Source organism: Vulpes vulpes, chromosome 5, assembly GCF_048418805.1.
Source record: "Vulpes vulpes isolate BD-2025 chromosome 5, VulVul3, whole genome shotgun sequence".
In the NCBI taxonomy this organism is placed as follows: domain Eukaryota; kingdom Metazoa; phylum Chordata; class Mammalia; order Carnivora; family Canidae; genus Vulpes; species Vulpes vulpes.
Window position 1 is genome coordinate 79,733,505 of NC_132784.1, and position 19,359 is coordinate 79,752,863.

General features: G+C 41.4%; 1 protein-coding gene across 10 annotated transcripts in view; it reads right to left on the reverse strand.

Annotated features, from left to right (window-relative positions):
* The window catches only part of MPPED2 (metallophosphoesterase domain containing 2), a 182,168-nt gene that overhangs the window by 81,281 nt on the left and 81,528 nt on the right, over positions 1–19,359 (reverse strand). For all 10 annotated transcript variants that reach the window (XR_012001731.1, XR_012001727.1, XR_012001728.1 and 7 more), the window contains one exon: positions 14,668–14,893. Coding sequence is in view for 5 of the 10 variants with exons in the window: in XM_026012802.2 (XP_025868587.1) it covers positions 14,668–14,893 (226 nt within the window). In the remaining 5 variants the exon portion in view is untranslated. The remainder of the gene's footprint in view (positions 1–14,667; positions 14,894–19,359) is intronic.

Below are 19,359 nucleotides of genomic sequence, written 5' to 3' on the forward strand. Positions count from 1 at the left end.
CACTTTAAGTATCAAAAGAGAATTACATTACAAATACACATAAAATTATTATTAATAGGCAACCTTTGCTCGACACCATACTTCCAGACTATGTAATATGAATAATGCCTTATTTTATGTCCTGGTCAACCTCACTAGTTTATTGTACAACACAACCAAGTTACTTACATAAGTTGTATTTTCTATAAACTTTTCCTCCTCCTAAAACATAGCTCTACAATTCTACATTAGCATTTTCCCGTTGTCTTTTCAAATGGTGTTTTCTTTCTTGACAATGCAATCAGCATATAAAAACCAAATTTCACTGCCTGGTCCCAGTTAAGGCAAACCAAGCAGCCTGAACTACAGCCTGACAAGGAGAACGCATTAAGCTCTGAAACAAAAGCATCCAAGTCGACCTGTTTTGCAGACTGATTAATAGAAACAAGCTCCAAGGACTAATCACAAGCCGAGCCCTGTTTTGCAGATTAATAGAACAAAGACACACGAGAGGAGGGGAGGTTACAGCACCGGAATACAAATAAGCAAAGGTAGACACCAGGCTTTCCTCCACTCAAGTCACCTCCTATACAGTCAGATTTACTGACCCAAAACCCAGGGTGTCACATTCAGGGACGAATCAAAATGCAGCACCAAAGAAGTCTGGGTTCTCTCACGCACCGCAGCACCAAACAAGCCACCTGGGTTCCACCTTCTTTGGAGAGTGTGATTTAAAAGAGGAAACCAAATTCCTCAATGGAATGACACACGAGGCAGGGAGCTTTCAGGGACTCTTTCCAGTTCAACCAGGCAACCCTACAGCACTTGTTGATTGGGACAGACACCTCCACCTCCCCAACGTTTGCAACGGCCCGGGACACAGGTAATCTCTAAAGTGTGTGCATACATGCAGGCCCACAAGGATACAAGAAGTATATTCACAATGACAGCATAAAGCTAGAATTAAGAGAGTCCGTTTCCAGATTATCCCCAGACACACATTTTATGACTGGAGAATGTGACTTTTTTTTCCTGACTGTAAAAATACAACTTACCCACTCTACGAAGATACAAAATACCAGGGAAGTAGAATGAAAAGAAAAGGAAAAGAAAAAAGAAAAAAAAGAACACTCATAAAAGAAAACTGCTGTTATATTTGTGGTATATTACCTCTCAGTTTTCATTTTCTTTCTATATTTATATACATTCTTTATAATGTTACGATCCCTCTGTATATTTTTGGTGGGGATACGGCTTTTGAAACGCTCAGTGCTAAGCAGCAGAAGAAAAACACACCACTGCTCTCTGATGACTGATGCTCATTCTTGAATGACTAAAACTGGATGAATGTATGAATTTTTACTGGAATTGTAACATCTTCGTCCAGGTGAGATCTGGTAAACTGAAGACAGTTTACACAGTTTGAAAAACAATCTCTAGGAATGGAGACGTCTACTTTTTGCCTGATTTCTCTCCTTAATGGTTTTCTGTAGCAACTACTTTCCTTTTTTTTCCTTTTTTCCTTTTTTTTTTCTCTTCTTAGTTTCTTTAAAGTTTTTACTTATTTAATTTTATTTATTTATTTATTTTATTCATGAGAGACACACAGAGAGAGGCAGAGACGTAGGTAGAGGGAGAAGCAGGCTCCCTGTGGGGAGCCTGATGCAGGACTCGATCCCAGGACCCCACTATCAGGACCTGAGCCAAAGGCAGGGGACTCACCCACTGAGCCATCCAGGTGCCCAATATTCCTTTCTTATTTTTTTCTTTCTTTCTTTTGACAAAGCTTTTTGGGTCTCGTTCAGAAGAAGAGGATTTGAGTCAATGGACAAAGAGAATGGATTTTCTCTGCCATATTTGTATTCCCCTTCCTCAGCAATCCATTTATTCTGTTCATTGCAGCAATCAACAAAGCAAAAATACATTTATAATGAAAATCATAAATTTCAGCAGTTACAAAATCTCAGAACGGACTCGAGAGCACAGTTAAGCCTGTGGTTTACAAGCCAGCCAAACTTCAAAATTTCCAAAGAAGTGATCGTATTTCTCTCTGGCTTTTCAGGAGACTTCGAACTCTCCAGAAGGTAATTCCTCTAGCAAATAAGCTTAAAAACCTCGTACCTTCCTTAGTACGAGATCTTCCCTTTAATCCTAAGACTGAACAGCACACACAATGTGTTTGAGCGCAGGAAGGTACTCGATACCCTGAATCCCCTTGCCTTTCACCGGCCTGCTCTGAAGCTGCTATGCCAGCGGCAACCACACAGAATTCGCCTCTGGTAAGAGCTGTCTAAAAGCACAAAGGTCAGGGCCAGCATTATACACACGCACTTAGGTTTTCCATTTTTCTACTCAATCTGCTCGACCTACAGGTAAATACTTGTCCTTGCAGAATTCTATCTTTTGCAGGGAGAGGCTGAATTGAGGTAAGAAAAGGAACTTCCTTGCTGTTCCCTTTGAAAAAACGGGAGGTATCAGGGAATGTTTGGTAACAGAGGCATCATAAGCAGGACCTAAAATCCTGATTCTCCAGTGCTTCCTATGGATTAATTTATTTAAATAATATAAACGTAAAGCCCATAAACTGAGTCTTTTAAACAAATTTCCTTTTCACAATCTTTTTTTTTTTTTTCCATAACACCAAAGGAAAAAGAAGAAAAAGAGCAGGAAGGTGGCTAGTAACAAGCCAACAGCCTATTTCCACCAGTTTTGCGGTCAACAAACACCTGATTAGGTTTTTGTCTAGCATCTCTTATTTTGTTCTGTAAAGATCAAAGCAAGAAGGCCTTTTTTTCCGGGTGCACCTGGGTGGTTCAGGGGTTGAGCGTCTGCCTTCAGCTCAGGTTGTGATCCCAGGATCCTGGGATCAAGTCCCTCATCAGGCTCCCCACAAGGAGCCTGCTTCTCCCTCTGCCTATGTCTCTGCTTCTCTTTCTGTATCTCTCATGAATAAATAAAATCTTAAAAAAAAGGGTTTTTTTTTTTCCTATTGATTCCTGATTTACAATAAAAATAAAGACCCCTCCACTATGGCTAGTGATAGGGGTATGGACTTTTAAATCATCAAGACAATAAAAAGTTTTTCCCCTCATTTCTGTCTTTGGTAGTCCTCTTTCTAGGTCCATGGTACTTCAAGCTACTTTCCATTGCTCATGAAGTCTCCTGTGGTATGGAAAATCAGTACATCTTAGTGGATTCAGTCTTAAGATTGACATGTCCCACGATTTCAATACATACTGTAGCTTGAAATCTAGTGAGGAAAATGGTGATCCTCAATTATGAAGCCCGAGAGCATCAGAGGCACTTAGTTTTATGTACAATCATTTTGTACATAATATGTAAAAGAAGCGCCTAACCACTTTTAGGAAAGAATGGATAATCATGTGTCAACTCTGACGTTTTTCTTCCCTTATAAACAGCATTAGTTTTATTTAGTCTTCAATGTTGACTTACTGTAGGTTCAGATGAAATTTTAGCATGACTTTTTTTTGGGGGTGGGGTGGGGTATGGGGATATGATCTATCCTAAATCCACCATGCCAGACATTAGGGGCATGAGGACTCAAGTATCTGAATTACCCAATAATATAACCAGCACCTTCAGATGCTGGCTTGGGAAATTTTATCTTGGGAAGAATCTTATTTAGGCTGGTTCCTAACCACTTCCTCTAATTTGCCTCTATATGAGAGGCGTTTCCCTTTGTTGCCTTTTCCTTTTTTGCTGCAAATTTCATACTTGGACGTTATTAGTCATAGTAACCATATTTACGCTTTAACCAAGCTGATCTTTTCTAATATTTGACCAAAACAGTCTTCCTATGTTCTCCCCTGGATTAATGTAGATTTATAACTCATCTTTTCTACTCTTTACAGAATACATGCACATTCTGTGAACACACAGGCTTTCAAATTTGCCACTGGCTTCCTGTTTAAGCAGCCCTCATGGAACATTCCACATTCAATTTATAGTCCCCATCCAAGATTACCTTTATTTTTCCTGGGTGAAAATGCATCACCAAGCATTACTCATACATTTCAAATGATACTTCATATAAGTGATCTTAAAAATGCCCCCATGTCTTCATTTAACAGACATCTAGTCACGCTCCCCCGTCTTTTGACCAAATGCAACCGATGTACGGGGTGCCTTTCCTAAGTGGTTTCCACTTACCCAGATCATAAGCAACCTGCCGTGCAAGGAAACTGTACAATATTTGCTTTTAAAAATTCTTTCTCTCTCTCTCACACACACAAACAGAAGGAATCATTTTCCTAGACAATGCTGCTGAGTCATCTCTTTTCTGCCCTCTTTCACTTCTCCCTTGATATACCAGAACATAAAAAGAAAACAAAACAGAGCAAACACAAAACAAACAAGTCAAAATGAACAAATGAACAAACACAAATAACAGCCATTATAAAAACCACACAACTGTTACGTTTCAGGGGAGAAAATGACATTTACTGAGCATTTACTGAGTGCCAGGAACTTAACATACATGACCCCGTTTTTAATCCCATAAAAATAAACTGAATGGTGAAAAATATAAAGGCTTTGGGGTTGAATTCCAGTTCTGCTACTTTAGGAAATGAGTGTCTTTGGATGAATTAGTTAACTTCTCTAGCCTTCAATTTTTATCATCTCCCAAATGGGGATGATTTTACTTTCTTTATAATAAGGGTCAGTCAATGTGACCACTTAAAAACAATGTTATATAAGGTACCTGTATATGAGTGATGCTTAATAGGTAGTAGTTATTACAATTTGCATACCCATTTGACAGATGAAACTATGGCTCAGAGAGATAAAATAATGCCTAACAAGGTAAAATGCCTAACCCTAAAGGATAAAACGGAGACTCAGTGTGCTGGGGACAGCTGTCTCTAAAAGCTAAAAGCCTGCGGCCTCTGCCCTCCACTGCCTCCCTTCAGTAGGGAGAACAGGGTTGTTTAAGCTATGTCCAGTCTGGGGATTGGACCTTTCAGGGTATATCTCCTCACTGGGGAGGTCGAGAAGATTATTAACCTGAGGAACAAATGGCTTAAGGGGAGTGGAGTGCGAAGGAAGGGCCCAGACCAGTTTCAACGAAGCCTTCCTTGTCAGAGGGATGTCCCTGAGCTCAACGTGGTTTGGTTTGTCCCCCAACAAGTTCCTAGGGCTTAGAGGTGAATCCTCAGGAGGTGAGTGACATCATGCCTTGACTGCTTCTCACAGAGCAGCCTAGAAGGGCAGAGGGGTTCTTTCCTGTGGAATGGGGAACAGAAGATGACTTTGGTTATCATGCCCCTATTGTGAAGCTACTTTAGCAGCATGCAGACACATCAGAAGGGGGGAAAGGGAGGAAGGCTGTCCAGATGTGGTGCCTGACCAAAGGGGAGCCCTTGGTGGCAGCAGCAACCTCCAAAATGTGTGCTCCAAGGCCCATTGCCCTTTCATCATTGATCACCTGGAGGATTACATGAACCTGGGGAGTTACTGGGACTTACTAGTGAACGCATCAGCTCTACAGGGCAGAAGTGCACAGCGGGGAGGCAGGGCAGCAGCAGTGACTGGAAACAGGCAAATCTGGGTCAAGACTGCCAGCGGGACCCCAGTGCACTCAGTATCTGGTAATACCTGTAGAAATTCACATTACGCTTACAGCTCAGGTTATAAAATCAGAAATCCGCATTGGTCAAAGAACTTGAAAATAAATGGTACAGAATCCACACGACTTTAATTCTTCTCTAGAAATTCAACCACTGGGAATTTGACCATTAAGAAAAGAGAATACCACACGTTTGATAACTGGTTTCTAACGTCCAAAAGAACTTTCTGAGTGCCCAGCTGTCTAGCTTCCTACCAAACTCACACTTGATGCTGACTACTTTTACTGCAGCTTGAAGATACAGTCTTCAAATCTAATAGAAACTTCTATAGTTGGTCCTAGCATGGGGATATGGCATCTGAAGTAAAGAAACGACAAGAAAGAGCCTAAAAATACTGTTGGAGCCTTCCTTTGAAAATTCTCACTACCTTCAAGGTTAGGTTTGTCCAACTACTCCCACTCCTCACCTTTTTATTAAAGCATGCTCACCTGGAGAGATGTTATACTCTCTCCATTTATGAATGTTCAGGATGGATCAAATACGTTCACAAAGCTCACAAACATAGTTGAGTGCTCGGTTTGGTTCCATCTTGCTTACCATCTCTCCAGTCCTCCTTGTAGATTCATGGCTACACTTGATCCCACATTGGAAATATTCTTTCCTCTGCAGCTCATGACTCATCTGTGTAGGCCGTTAGTCCATCAGCCACAGAAACATCAGCACCACCCTCACTCATTCATTCGTTCATTCATTCATTCATTCATTCATCTGATATGGACAGGGCATCCACCATGTGCCAGGTACCGGGCCACCCCAGGGGATGCAGAGAACAAAGCTGACAGGGTCCGTACCCCTGAAGAACTTACAGCCACTGCATAATCGCCTTCCATCCACCAGCAGCGACTATGGGTTAAAAAGGAGCCTGTTAGTGTAACATGAGAAAATGAAAGAACACTCAGCAGCCAGCCAGCCGGCTGAGTCTCGGTGTTAAGGGCCAGGTCTTCTCTGGAGCATGGTGTGTGGGCCCATGCCAGGCAGGCCTGACTTCAGCAAGGCACACTGCCAGCACTTCCTTCTTGGTGCATATATCCGGGGCTGTTGTCTTTCTCAGCTGCTACCTGGTGCCACAGAGGGAAAAAGCCACAGGCACCCAATACTTACCCCCGCCCCTCACCCCACTGATGTGTGTGCAAAGGAATCATGAGTTGTCTCCATGGAGCAGAAGGATTAGAAGGACCAGAAGGAGGTAGGTGATTCATGTCTTATGACACACTGAGACAGATTTTTTACAGAAAATCCCAGGCTCTGCAGCTTGTCAGGCAAACAAATACTGGATCATTCCTTCATCTGTCCCCTCAATATCCCTATTGCTCCCCCTAGGAGCACCTTACCCGGAATCCTGAGAGCTCCTGAAGAGTACTAGCCTGGATTTCTGTGCCCCCCTTCTGCAATTGGATGGAAAAAGCTAAGTCTTCCAAGAGGCCCCTTCCTGAATTGCCTTAGGTCAAGGAGCAGAAGGACATCTGGTTACTAGGATATCCTGGTTTAGTCTAAAGAGCTCAGCATAGGAAGGCTGGGTTCTAGTTCTATTTCTCCCTAATACCTTTGGGCAAACCACCATCTCTGTCAAGAACTCTATCCTGGCCTCCTCTGTCAAAAGGAGGCAATACTGAGCAGCATCTGACCTACAGGCAATTGTAGATGCTGGCTATTATTAATTATTGTTATTAATACATACTCTGCTTATTTCAACTGTCTGAATTACTTTTTTACCTTAAATTTTAATTACTTAGAATTGCTGTGAAGCCCAAATGAGAGAATACATGTGACAGTTCCCTGAGTGAAATAATCATCCAAATGCAAGCTTGTTATTGTTGTCTGCTAATTGAGGTTGTCTCTCAGAACGTGCAGGCAAAAATTTAATTTATGCCAATAGCTGACATTAAGGATAACTGAACACACACAAACATTTCCATAGCCCCCTCCCGATGCTTCCACACAGTCACCACCGAGGTGTCAGATAAAGGCACCAGGACAGGCTTTACGGGTTTGGAGGGAGCAGGGTGGAAAGGTACCAGCGGGATCCAACATCACAAGCTCTGCACAACCTGGCTTTGGATTTGGTACTCATTGAGATGACTATGAATGGGAGGTGGAAAGCAAAGTGATCGGTTTTGCTTTCTCCTTTTTCAAATAAACAGGGCATTTGTTAAACCAGAAGTGAATCTGATCCCGTGTGGCTTTAAGAACAGTCAGCTGCATTCTGGAACAGGCAAAAATGTAAACAGAGCCTGTAACTCTAGAGCAGGGCAAAACACCCATAGGTTTCATATGGGAGAGTCTATGGGCTCTGTGCCAAGAAAAATGAAATGCTAGCCTGGGCCTTTAAACAGAATCATGTAAAAGCAGAGTGCATATTTGTTTAACACACACACAGACCTTTCTCTGTGCCAATACCTTTCTGAACCCTCCTGAATAAAAGCTGGAATCCCTGAGACGGTGGTAGGAACCAATATTGTTTGTATAGTCCTATTCTTTAGTGCGAAAGGACCTTCCAGCTAAACATGGAGATGTTTCTTTCTTTTTCTTCCTCCCTCCCTTCCTCTCTCTTTTCTTTTCTTTTCTTTCTTTCTTTCTTTCTTTCTTTCTTTCTTTCTTTCTTTCTTTCTTTCTTTCTTTCTTTTTTTTCTTCCTTTCTCAAGTTAATCACAAAGTATGACTGTGAAAATAAAATAAATGAGCCCATTCCACTCATCCTCATATCCGAATTCTATCACGAGTTGCCAATTGGTTTCCTAATCCTCTTACTCGATATCTGCTGTTAATTTGTCCGCAATTTCAAGAACTTGAAGGCTGTCAGCAAAATACATGATGCATCACAAAACTTATAATTGGAAATAAAAACATCTGAAGCTTTTCTGACAGGGTAAACACAAAGTACTATTGCACTGATCAGAACAAGGAAACGTGAGCAACAGTGTAGCTATTTCTGTGCAAACACAATTACAAACGCTGCAGAGAGTGGCATCAACACTTAACTCCCACTTGTAAAAATGCTGAGAAAATTATATCTAAATGAATGAATGAATGAACTCAACATGTTTGTGAACCTGAAACGAGAGGCAGGGAGGAGGGGAAGAAAACATTCTGCTCAGGCTCCCTTTGCAGATGCAGCTCAACAGGCTTTCTCTTGTTACTGCAGCCATTTCAGAATTCCACTGTCTAGGTAGGCCCCATCTAATTTTCCTGCCACAGAAGTTTAGGCACTTCCTCCACAGTTACTAAATCTGACAAATTACACCTGGGTCTACTCTAACATGAAAAAGCGTGTTCTTTGTCCCTGACCCTGTGGTCTTAGAGAGATCAAATTCCTGGACATCGGAAAGCCCCGCTCATATTCATTAAAAGCCACGGGAGGCAGCCCTGCATTTCTGCTCAAGAGGGGAACAAGGTGCAGCCACTGCTGAACCACACGATGCTCTGCTTGGGTCAATGTGGGCTTATTTCTACTGTTTGCAGTTTGGCTCCTGATCAATTAGGACCTCGATTTTTTTCAACATAGTATCTTAGTATCAAAAGAGCAACTGAGGGAGGGCAGCCTGGGTGGCTCAGCTGGTTTGGTACCATCTTCAGTCCAGGGCATGATCCTGGAGTCTCAGGATCGAGTCCCATGTTGGCCTCCCAGCATGGAGCCTGCTTCTCCCTCTGCCTGTGTCTCTGCCTCTCTCTCTCTCTGTCTTCTCATGAATAAATAAAATCTTTAAAAAAAACAAACAAAAGAGCAATTGAAACAAAACCAAAACAAACAAACAAACTAGAAAAACCACCAAAAAAAAAAAAAAAAAACCCGAAGGGGCAGGGGTTGATTTTTATTATTTATTTATTTATTTATTTATAAATATTTTATTTATTTATTCATGATAGACATAGAGATAGAGACAGAGAGAGAGAGAGAGAGAGGCAGAGACACAGGCAGAGGGAGAAGCAGGCTCCATGCCGGGAGCCCGACACAGGACTTGATCCCGGGACTCCAGGCTCATGTCCTGGGCCAAAAGCAGACGCTAAACCACTGAGCCACCCAGGGATCCCCAAGGGGTTGATTTTTAAATGGCAAGTCCCACAAGTGAGTGTACTGAAGCCTGCTAGTACTAAGCTACTGGTTATAGATCCAATAATCCAAAATATAGAGCTGATTTCAAAATTCCACCTGCCCCCTACCCTGGCCAGACAAGCAGATTCAAATTTTGCCTCCTCTTTCAAGCCATCCTCAGCCTTTGGAAAAAACAACACAGACAGGCAATCAGGAACCATGGTGGCAGCAGGAAACCAACAACAGGGACACAAGAAATCCAGAAGCTTTCCTGTCGTGGCCCCAAAGTCCTAGGCAGACCTATCTGCCTGACAACACAAGACCCTCTTCTTCTCCCCCCAAGAAAGAGAGAAATAAAACATAATATGTGAAATTCAGAAAAGCTGTGTCTGGGCTGATACATCCAAAGATGCTAATACCTCATGCCTGCTTCCTTTCTTCAAGATACTGGGAAGAACAAGACGGTGAAGGAATATATTCAGAAGCCACAGAACCTGCCAAGAGGCCTCCTGCAGTGGGGGTGCTTTCTGGAACTGGTCAGCTCTTGCCCTCCTTCCAAGGGGAGAAGGCAGCCTGCTTACATCTTCTTTGGTGTAGGCAGGCTACTGAATTTCCCCAGACCCATCGAACCATACCCAGATCCTCTTCCTCGGGAACCTCAGAAGTACCACCGTGCACTCCTATTGCAAACACACACGGATCCTTTGAATGCTGTACATTCTTCTCCACGTACAGCTTCCTGCTAAACTGTAAATTAGAGACATTGCTTTAATTTTCCCTCATCTTTAGGAAGCTTTCGGCTGTGCTGCAAGTTAAAACACTGTAATGAATATGGACTGATACTCCTTTTCTATACTGAAAGCAAGTCACGATCCACATTCTTAAAATACATGAGTTACAGCAATCTTCCTGGTTGGATGGCCATCACCTCTGAGAAACCCACGACAAGATGGAAATCCTTATATCAAGGATCTTATTTTGGTTTCTGTTTTGAAATTAAGACCCTAGTAATATCAAAATTCACTGGAAAAGCCCAGGAATCAACCTTAAACCAGTTTACATTATTTTGGGGCTAGAATAACTAATTGGCTAGTAAGCAGGCATTCACCTGTGGGTGAATCTCAGGGATGGAGAAACCTCATTTCTAAAGGTGGAAAAGTGGTAGCTCTGGTACAAACCCTCCCAAACTTTGCTTCTAGTCAAATTCTTAGTAGTGAAAGTGGTTACAAAATGTACAAGATATTAAAATGATCAGGGCAGCCCCAGGTGGCTCAGGGGTTTAGCGCCGCCTACAGCCCAGGGCCTGATCCTGGAAACCCGGGATCGAATCCCATGTCAGGCTCCCTGCATGGAGCCTGCTTCTCTCTCTGCCTGTGTCTCTGCCTCTCTCTCCTCTCTGTATTCTTATGAATAAATAAATAAAATATTAAAAAAAAAATAATCAAGCATGCCCTGCTAATATGGATATTTTTTGAAAATGTTAACTTTGGTGACCAAATTTAAGTGCACAGTGGAGGAGAGATACTGAGGCCGACCTTGTTGGCCCTAGTTCACAAATATAGAAGCTTGGTGATTTGCCTCATGTCACTCAATCAGCAGAGCCTGAATTTAAGCTAGAAGGCACCCCATCTGACTCCTAGTGCAATGGCCTTCGTTCGAAGATGGACAAAGGTATAAAGTAGATTTGAAAGACTAACCGCCCTATATCAGTAGTAGCTCACACTTATTAGATGCCTCCTCTGTGTCAGGAAGTCTTTGGGGTGCTGCAGATACATTAACTCATTTATCCTCATAGGAACCATATGAAAGAAATAATGTTGCTATCTCCCACTTTAAAAGTGAGAAAACAGAGACAGGGAGATGTTCAGACACTCACCCAAGGTGCCAGGGCTGAATAAGTGGTAGAGCTAGGAAAATCTGTGCTCTCTGCACAGAAAAGCTAATGTGGGCATTCCCAAATGAATGTTCAGATTATCAGCAGTCCTGGGAATACTAATTTTTTAAACTTCTTAAATTTAAACTCAACTTAGTTGACATATATTGTACTATTAGTTTCAGGGTTAGAACTTAGTGGTTCATCAGTCGCATGTAACACCCAGTGCTCATTACATCAAGTGCCCTCCTTCATGCCCATCACCCAGTTACCCGTCCCCACACCCACCTCCCCTCGAGCAATCCTCAGTTTGTTTCCTAGAGTTAAGAGTCTCTTATGGTTTGCCTCCCTCTGTTTTCATCTTATTTTATTAATTTTAACAAAATATCTTCACAGTGAGACCCAATTTACCAATAGCTCCAAAATACATATTGAAATTGAAATTTACTCTTCACCAACCTCTGTATTCTTAGTCAAAAGACAAAGTACCAGCAATTCCTATGGGTGACACAAATTCCATGTAAAGATATCCTTTATTGTAAGGAAGTGTGAGGCAGGAAATAGTTTAAATTTTCTGGAAATCCCAACAAATTATGTGTAAAGACAACTTTAGGATAACACGTCAGAAGACGCATCCTGCCCACCTTCTTGCTCTCCAATATTAAAACAAGCAATTTTTGAATGACATCAATTCATATCAAATATAAACACTGTCTGAAGTTTTTAGCAACATCAAAAATGGATTATGCTCCATCACATCACATATTTGAATTACTGTGTTTTGTGTTTTTTAAAAAAATTTCTTTTACTTTATTTTTTTTATTTCTTGACATGCTGCAAGATCTGCCTCTGGATCCAAAATCACTCCCTCGGGATCCCTGGGTGGCGCAGCGGTTTGGCGCCTGCCTTTGGCCCAGGGCGCGATCCTGGAGACCCGGGATCGAATCCCACGTCGGGCTCCCTGTGCATGGAGCCTGCTTCTCCCTCTGCCTGTGTCTCTGCCTCTCTCCCTCTCTCTCTCTCTGTGACTATCATAAATAAATAAAATTAAAAAAAAAAAAACAAAATCACTCCCTCATTCATCACACCCGTCAACTGGTTTAGCTAAACCTTATCCTATACAGATTTGAATCTGCTCAGATAGTGGATGGAGTTTGCTATCATCATTTCAGCAACTATCAATGTGGAGATCTCTGAAAGTGTGGCTTGTTCAGGAACAGCCCTCTATGTTCCGTGCCTTCGAGAAGGTTTCAAATATCTTCATGTGTTAAAAAAAATTATCGTAACTCCATGTAGAGCTTCTCTGCCAATCAGAAGTCATGCCTCAACTACTGCATAGTCATTAAGGAGGGAGCTGTGAGAATGGAAAAGCTCCCTCTCCAGCCCTTTGCTCAGAAATGCTAATACCGACATCCTAGGTTACTTTGAGACCGGTTTTCAGATTACAATTTGATAGGACCACCAATTTCTCCTGTTTGTTCTCCTGCCCTTTACCACCTTCTCACACATAAAAACCATTACTTGATGTACATTAAAAAGCTGGATATAACCACCGTGGATTCTAACCACCAATTACCACACCACTACCACCTGTCATAGCATGCACCCTGTAGTCAGACTCAAAATTAGGATGCCACCGCTCAGGGTCTTGGTGATCCCTGAGCAGTTACTTAACCTTTCTGTGCCTCAGTTTTTTCACCTGCTAAATGAGAATCATAACAGCATCACATTTCTTAAAGGCATGAGATAAAAGGAAAGTGAGGAAAATGAGATAAAAGATAGACTTAGAACAATGCCTGGCATATAGTAAGTACTCTAGTAAGAGTTCACAATCTTTTGTTGGGTTGATTTTAAAATGAAATATATTTCGTGTATTCACTCATCAGTCCTTCTGGATATCAACTAGTAAAGCTGGGGAAAAAAAGATCAACTGTTTAGAAACTATCTCAACTTTCTATTCTACAGAGAACAAACTATGGAGTGGGATGGCCAATCTAAAGTCATGCTATTTGTCTTCCTCCAGCCTTATCTGTAAATCCTAGAGCAGGGCTAGGATTCTTCTCCAGGTTGGGTAAGTAGAGGTTGGCTCTCTACTTCATATACACACAGAGCTCCGAAAAAATAGATAAATAAATAAAAATCCAAGACTCCTCTGATATTGCTCTTCCAGTCTAAAACTCCCGTTTTGAAGATGAAGAGACTGGTTTGGAGGCTCAAGTTCACATAAATACTTAGGGGCAGAACCAAGGCCAGAAAATAATAATCATTATCCTAAATAAACCACCCAGCAGTCTTACACATCCGTTACAAACGTCACCTAATTTAATCCTCATAATAATCCTCTAAAGTAGGTATTATCTCCACAGGTTTAGAGATGTGGAAACTGAGGCTCATCCTCAGAGAATCAATGTCTCCAAAGCCACATAACGGACAAATGATAGAGATAAGATCAAAATGCTTCCTCTCTGGTCCCAAAGAATCCATGCCTGTTTCAAGTTTTCTAGAGCTCCGTGCTAGAATTTTCAGCACCGAGTCTCAATCTGTGACTTTCAAGCTGACTGTGCCTCAGTCTCCTCTGGGGAGCTTTAAAAATACAAATTGCTGGGCTCTACCTAGGAAGGAGAATCAGAGTCTCTGGGGGGATGGCTTCAAAATCTGTATTTCTTCTGAGTTGGGTCAGGTGATTCTGATGTGTAGCAAGATTTGAGAAAGCCTAATCTAAGCCAGATATTTTACGAGGGGTTCCAGTGTAAAATGAGAGGGAAATGAGTTACCTAAGGCTGGTGGAATGTTCGGAGTAGCTGAATCTGCACGAAGGGTAACGCGGTGACCTTCCCCCAAATCCTTCTGTGTCCCACAGATGCACATGCAGCCCCAGTCACATAAGCATAGATGCATCTACCAGCACCCTACATCCACTGATCTTGCTTAAGGAGATCTGCACCACGATGAAAACAACAAGCTCTGCTCTTTCCAGCCACTATATGTGTTGTGTTGGACACGCAGCAATAAGCTTTCTTTCCACCCTTAGCCTTTTCATTGAAAGCACCTTAAGTCTGCACCATGATTTCTTAGCACTGAGCTTAAAAAAAAAAAAAAAAAAACCGAAGGGGAAGATTGTTCCATTGAGCACTTACCAAGGTGCCCCGTATATCCTGAATCCCTTCACTGTTACCTCCGAGTCTTGTAAGTAAATACTGTTTGTCAGGAGGGACTGAACGTTGTCAAAGTCCTCTGGTTTCAATTTGGACACAGAGGGGAAACGGTAGTAGTCCTGTTTAACAAGGTCTGCCATGAATTCCTTATCAAATGTCAGTTCATGATTCCCAGCAATCACTATTTTATATTCATATGGCAGGTTTCCTGAAATAAGAAAAAAGAGTACCAATTAGCACGTTCATTTCCCATCACGAAGTACAACAGCCGAGACCGTGTGATTAGCAGACAGTATACCCAAATGAAATAGCTCACACATTCCTTTATATTTCCATGGGAACCAAAATTTATGACTATGCCTTTATGCCAGCAAAAAATGACAATAAACAGGAGAGAGGAAGCTGCTAAGAAGCTAAAAAGCTACTAAAAAGACATTCCACTCTCTGGTTCCATTTCTCTGTTCTGTATGCTCCAGATTCACTGTGATGAATCTACACTGTGATGAATCCGTACTTTATAATTATCCTGCGAAAAGCACTTTAATCACGATCCTTAAAAAAGGTCTGGACTTGGTTTGGTCCTCAAAATATAAGCCAACCAACTGTTCTTAACAACTCAAATAACTGCTGGATTTGTAGTATATCCTTCAAAAGTATATTTGTAGTATATCATATAAAAGACATGGCCTAGCCAAGCATTCCACAATTCACATAAATGAAAGGAACTACATAGTACGATTTCATATTGTAAGTTAAAATTTACCTTGTGGCTTGCGAATAAAAAGAACATTAATAATGCCCCCCTGATTAGAAGGCTAACTTTCCTCCCATTGGGATGGGAGAAGAAACTGTAAAGCTTAACCCCCTTTTAATATTTATGGTATGGAAATGTGAGTTCTCGGTGTGTGCTTTTTATGCAAAAGTTTCCCGATCAAAATGAGATAATTCTGGGAAGAAGAATGAAAGCTATAAAGGAAAACCCAAACACCAGACTTCTGCATAGATTTATAATGTTTGAATAAAGTACAGATCATACATATTAATAACTCACCGTGATGCTATAAGAACCAAAATCCAAAGGGAGATAGTGCCGGGCAGCTGTCCCCATCCTGAAATTAATGCCCTTTTCTCTTCTTTGTCATTACCCATCCCTCAAGCCTCACTGCAGAGCTGCTGCTCATTTTATTTTATTTCATTTTATTTTAGGGGAGAAAAGGGTGGGGCAATGGTGCCTATAATTCCAGCTTCCTGAGACTCCTGGGTCCAATGCAAAATTAATGTTTCCTGCTATTCCAGGAAGAATGAAAGTTACCACTAGCAGGAAATTGGATACACTTGTTGTAGGAATTGGTCCTTACCAGCAAGCCAGAGTCAATGATTTAATTAATGAAGCTTAGTGGGGAAGAAAATTATATTTTGGGGGTGGGGGCACTTGGACTTCAGCAATGCAAACTGCGGAGACCTGTGAAGTACTCATATCAGCAGTGCACTGCAAACTTATTTGCTAATATTGAAATGATTTTTTTTTTTGAGAGAGAGAGTGCATGCTCATGAGTGGGGGTGGCGGGAAGGGATAGAGGGAGAGGGAGAGAGAATCTTAGACAAGCTCCATGTTTAGCAGGAAGCCCAATGTGGGGCTCAATCTCACAACCCTGAGATCATGACCTGAATCGAAATCAAGAGTCGATGCTTAACCCACTGAGCCACCCAGGTGCCCCTGAAATGATTTTTAAGATCACCAGAATATGCTTTATAATGATATTTTCTTTAGCTTTCAATTTTTAGGATTCTATCAGTAATGAAATTGCATATATAGCACGTGGTTTAAAGGTGAGGCTTAAGAGAGAGATGAAAGCAGTCAAAAACTAACACGGCAGAAATCTAAAACCACAAACAGCGTGGCCAAGCGTCAATGGATATCCCTGACTACTAGTGCACAGGGCTGTGCGTCATGCCTTTGGCTTCAGATATGTTTTAAGGCTGTGGTGAAGAGCTCACAGAAAATAGGAAGCTTCTCTCAAATGTACGTTTTTACAAGTTTATAATGCCCACTAGCATAAGACAATAAGGAGTGTGACATATATTGTAAGCTGATTGGATAGAACGATGATATTCACACAATTCCCTGCACTTAAAATAGAGGTAAGAGATGTATTAGAGGTGAGAGATCCCTGCCATAAATCCTGACACCACACACACTAGAAATTTGTGAGATGCTCCACAGCTCTCACATCACGGCTATGTGACCCCCTTTGGCCTGATTCTGCACCCCTAGGGTTACCTGCGCCCCCAAAGTTGGAATGGGCTGAAACATTTTCCTTGACAGTAATCTGTTTCAAGGTAGGTCGTACCCTCATGAGTCTTTGAGCAACCCTTTTTGTACAAGTCACGCTATAGCTGCCCAGTTCTCTTTTAATCATTCATGATGATGGACTCACTGTAAACCTTTCTTTATGCACCACTGCTCTTGCAAGAGGCTTCTTGCTTTTTCCATTTTAGAGGTCTGGTTCAGGAATGGATGGCATGGGTGAGACTGAGAAACAAGGCAAAGGAACTATATTTTCCCCTCTTTGAACTATTTTTTTTTTAAAGAAAGTATAACTGCTACAAAGTAAATCTTCAGGAAGACAGGCCTCGTACATGTCTTTTAAATCAAATTTTGGAGATGCAGCATGAAAAGGTAGCCACCAAAATGAAGAAACAGTGAGGATGTTTACACACTGCCAACAAACTCCTCTCTTTCTGAGAATCCAGTAGTAGTGTCCAGCTTCCATCCTCTGTTACCTGTGTTAAGAGATTCTCTCTCTCTCTCTTTCTCTCTCATACACACACACATATCTAAAATATATATATATATATATATTTTTTTTTTTTTTCTGAACTGACTTTTCATTTATCATCTGCCAACTTTTATTGTTTTATATGAAAAGTATATGCAGGGCAGCTGACAAATCTCCTGTTACCTGATGGTATTTTTTTTTTCGAGGCTAGATTAATTTGGAAGGCTTTGCAGTCAACCTCCAAACTTCTTGGTATTCAAATAGCATCATTTAAAAATTGTCAGACAAAGAGGTGCCTGCCTTGATCCATTTTATTCAGATCAGGCCATTGAAGTTGACCTGCGTAAGTAAAAAAAAAAACTAAGGCTATATACAGTTATTTTAACACGGAAAAATTCTTGCTTCGAATGACCTAAAGAACTCTAACTAGCATTCCATCTTTCCCAAGACATGCTCTATGTTCTACTAGCAATATAAAAGATTGTTTTAGGTGGAATGGAGATAAACTTTTGACAAATTATCAAATAGTTCTATGTGTTTTAAAAATGCGTATTTGGGGGATGCCTGGGTGGCTCAGCGGTTGAGTACTTGCCTTTGGCCTAGGGCGTGATCCTGGAGACCTGGGATCAAGTCCCACATCAGGCTCCCTGTATGGGGCCTGCTTCTCCCTCTGCCTATGTCTCAGTCTCTCTCTCTGTGTGTGTCTCTCCTGAGTAAATAAAATCTAAAAAAAAAAAATGCATACTTGGGAAATACAATCTGACAGTACAAATAATGATAGACGGCTTCATTTTTCATCTCTACTCCATTTTTCTCTCTTTACATCTAAAATAAGAGGTGATTTAAGGAAAATTATTAAGCAAATAATAATACAGATAATTCACAAGTATGGCAAAGTGATGACTATAGCAAGTAAAACAATAAAATGTGAGAAATTAGCCCATCTTCCCAATGTTTCTAATAATTGGCCTTTTGATCTCATTCTTCCCACTGTCACTGACACTTTAATATTCCAGACATCTATCTTTAATATTTTGGGTCTCTTTCTCTCCATCCAATCCTCCTTCTTAGTGAGTTTTTGTTTCCCAACCCTAAGAAAACAAAAACAAGCAGTCGTTTACACACACACACAAACACACACACACATACCCCTCATGTATAATCCTAAACCATGCTTATTCTTTGAGATACTTCTTCATTTCACATCTAAATTTCTGGAAAGAGGATTCCAGAAGCTCACAGCTGGTAGGCCAAATACAGCCCATAGATGTATTACAGTTGGCCTCAATGCTATTCTGTGTTTTGTTTTTTGAATTGAACTAACATTTAGAAATTAGGTGATACCACGCAAAAAATTCTGATTTTCTAGCTACTTTTAGAAAATCAGAAGACCAGTCAATACTGACCTCCAGTCAGCCACAGACCTCCCCAGCCCCTATGACTTCTCATACCTGGCCCACTTACCACATTTGTGTTGCCTGATGGTCTCCTCTGTTAGGAGAATTAACAACTTAGAGACACATGGCTACTCAGAACTTACTCCCATGTAATCTGGCTTCCATTTCTATTCTCTTCCCAAAGCTTTCCCAGAATGTCGATAATAACTTCCTAATAGCCAAAGCCCAGACATTTTCTCACTTCTCATTTCCATGGATCACACCACAGTGACATTCCTGTCCCCCTTGACACCAGATGCTGCACTTTGGATCACACCACAGTGACATTCCTGTCCCCCTTGACACACGAGATGCTGCACTCCCGGGTTCTCCTCCTTCCTCTGTGGCATTTCCTTTCCTTCCTCTTCTTCCTCAGCTCCGTTTGCCTCCTGTCTCATTCTCAGTTGACTCATTTCACTCTCCCTCTTCAGAGTTACTTCTATGGATATTAGTTAATA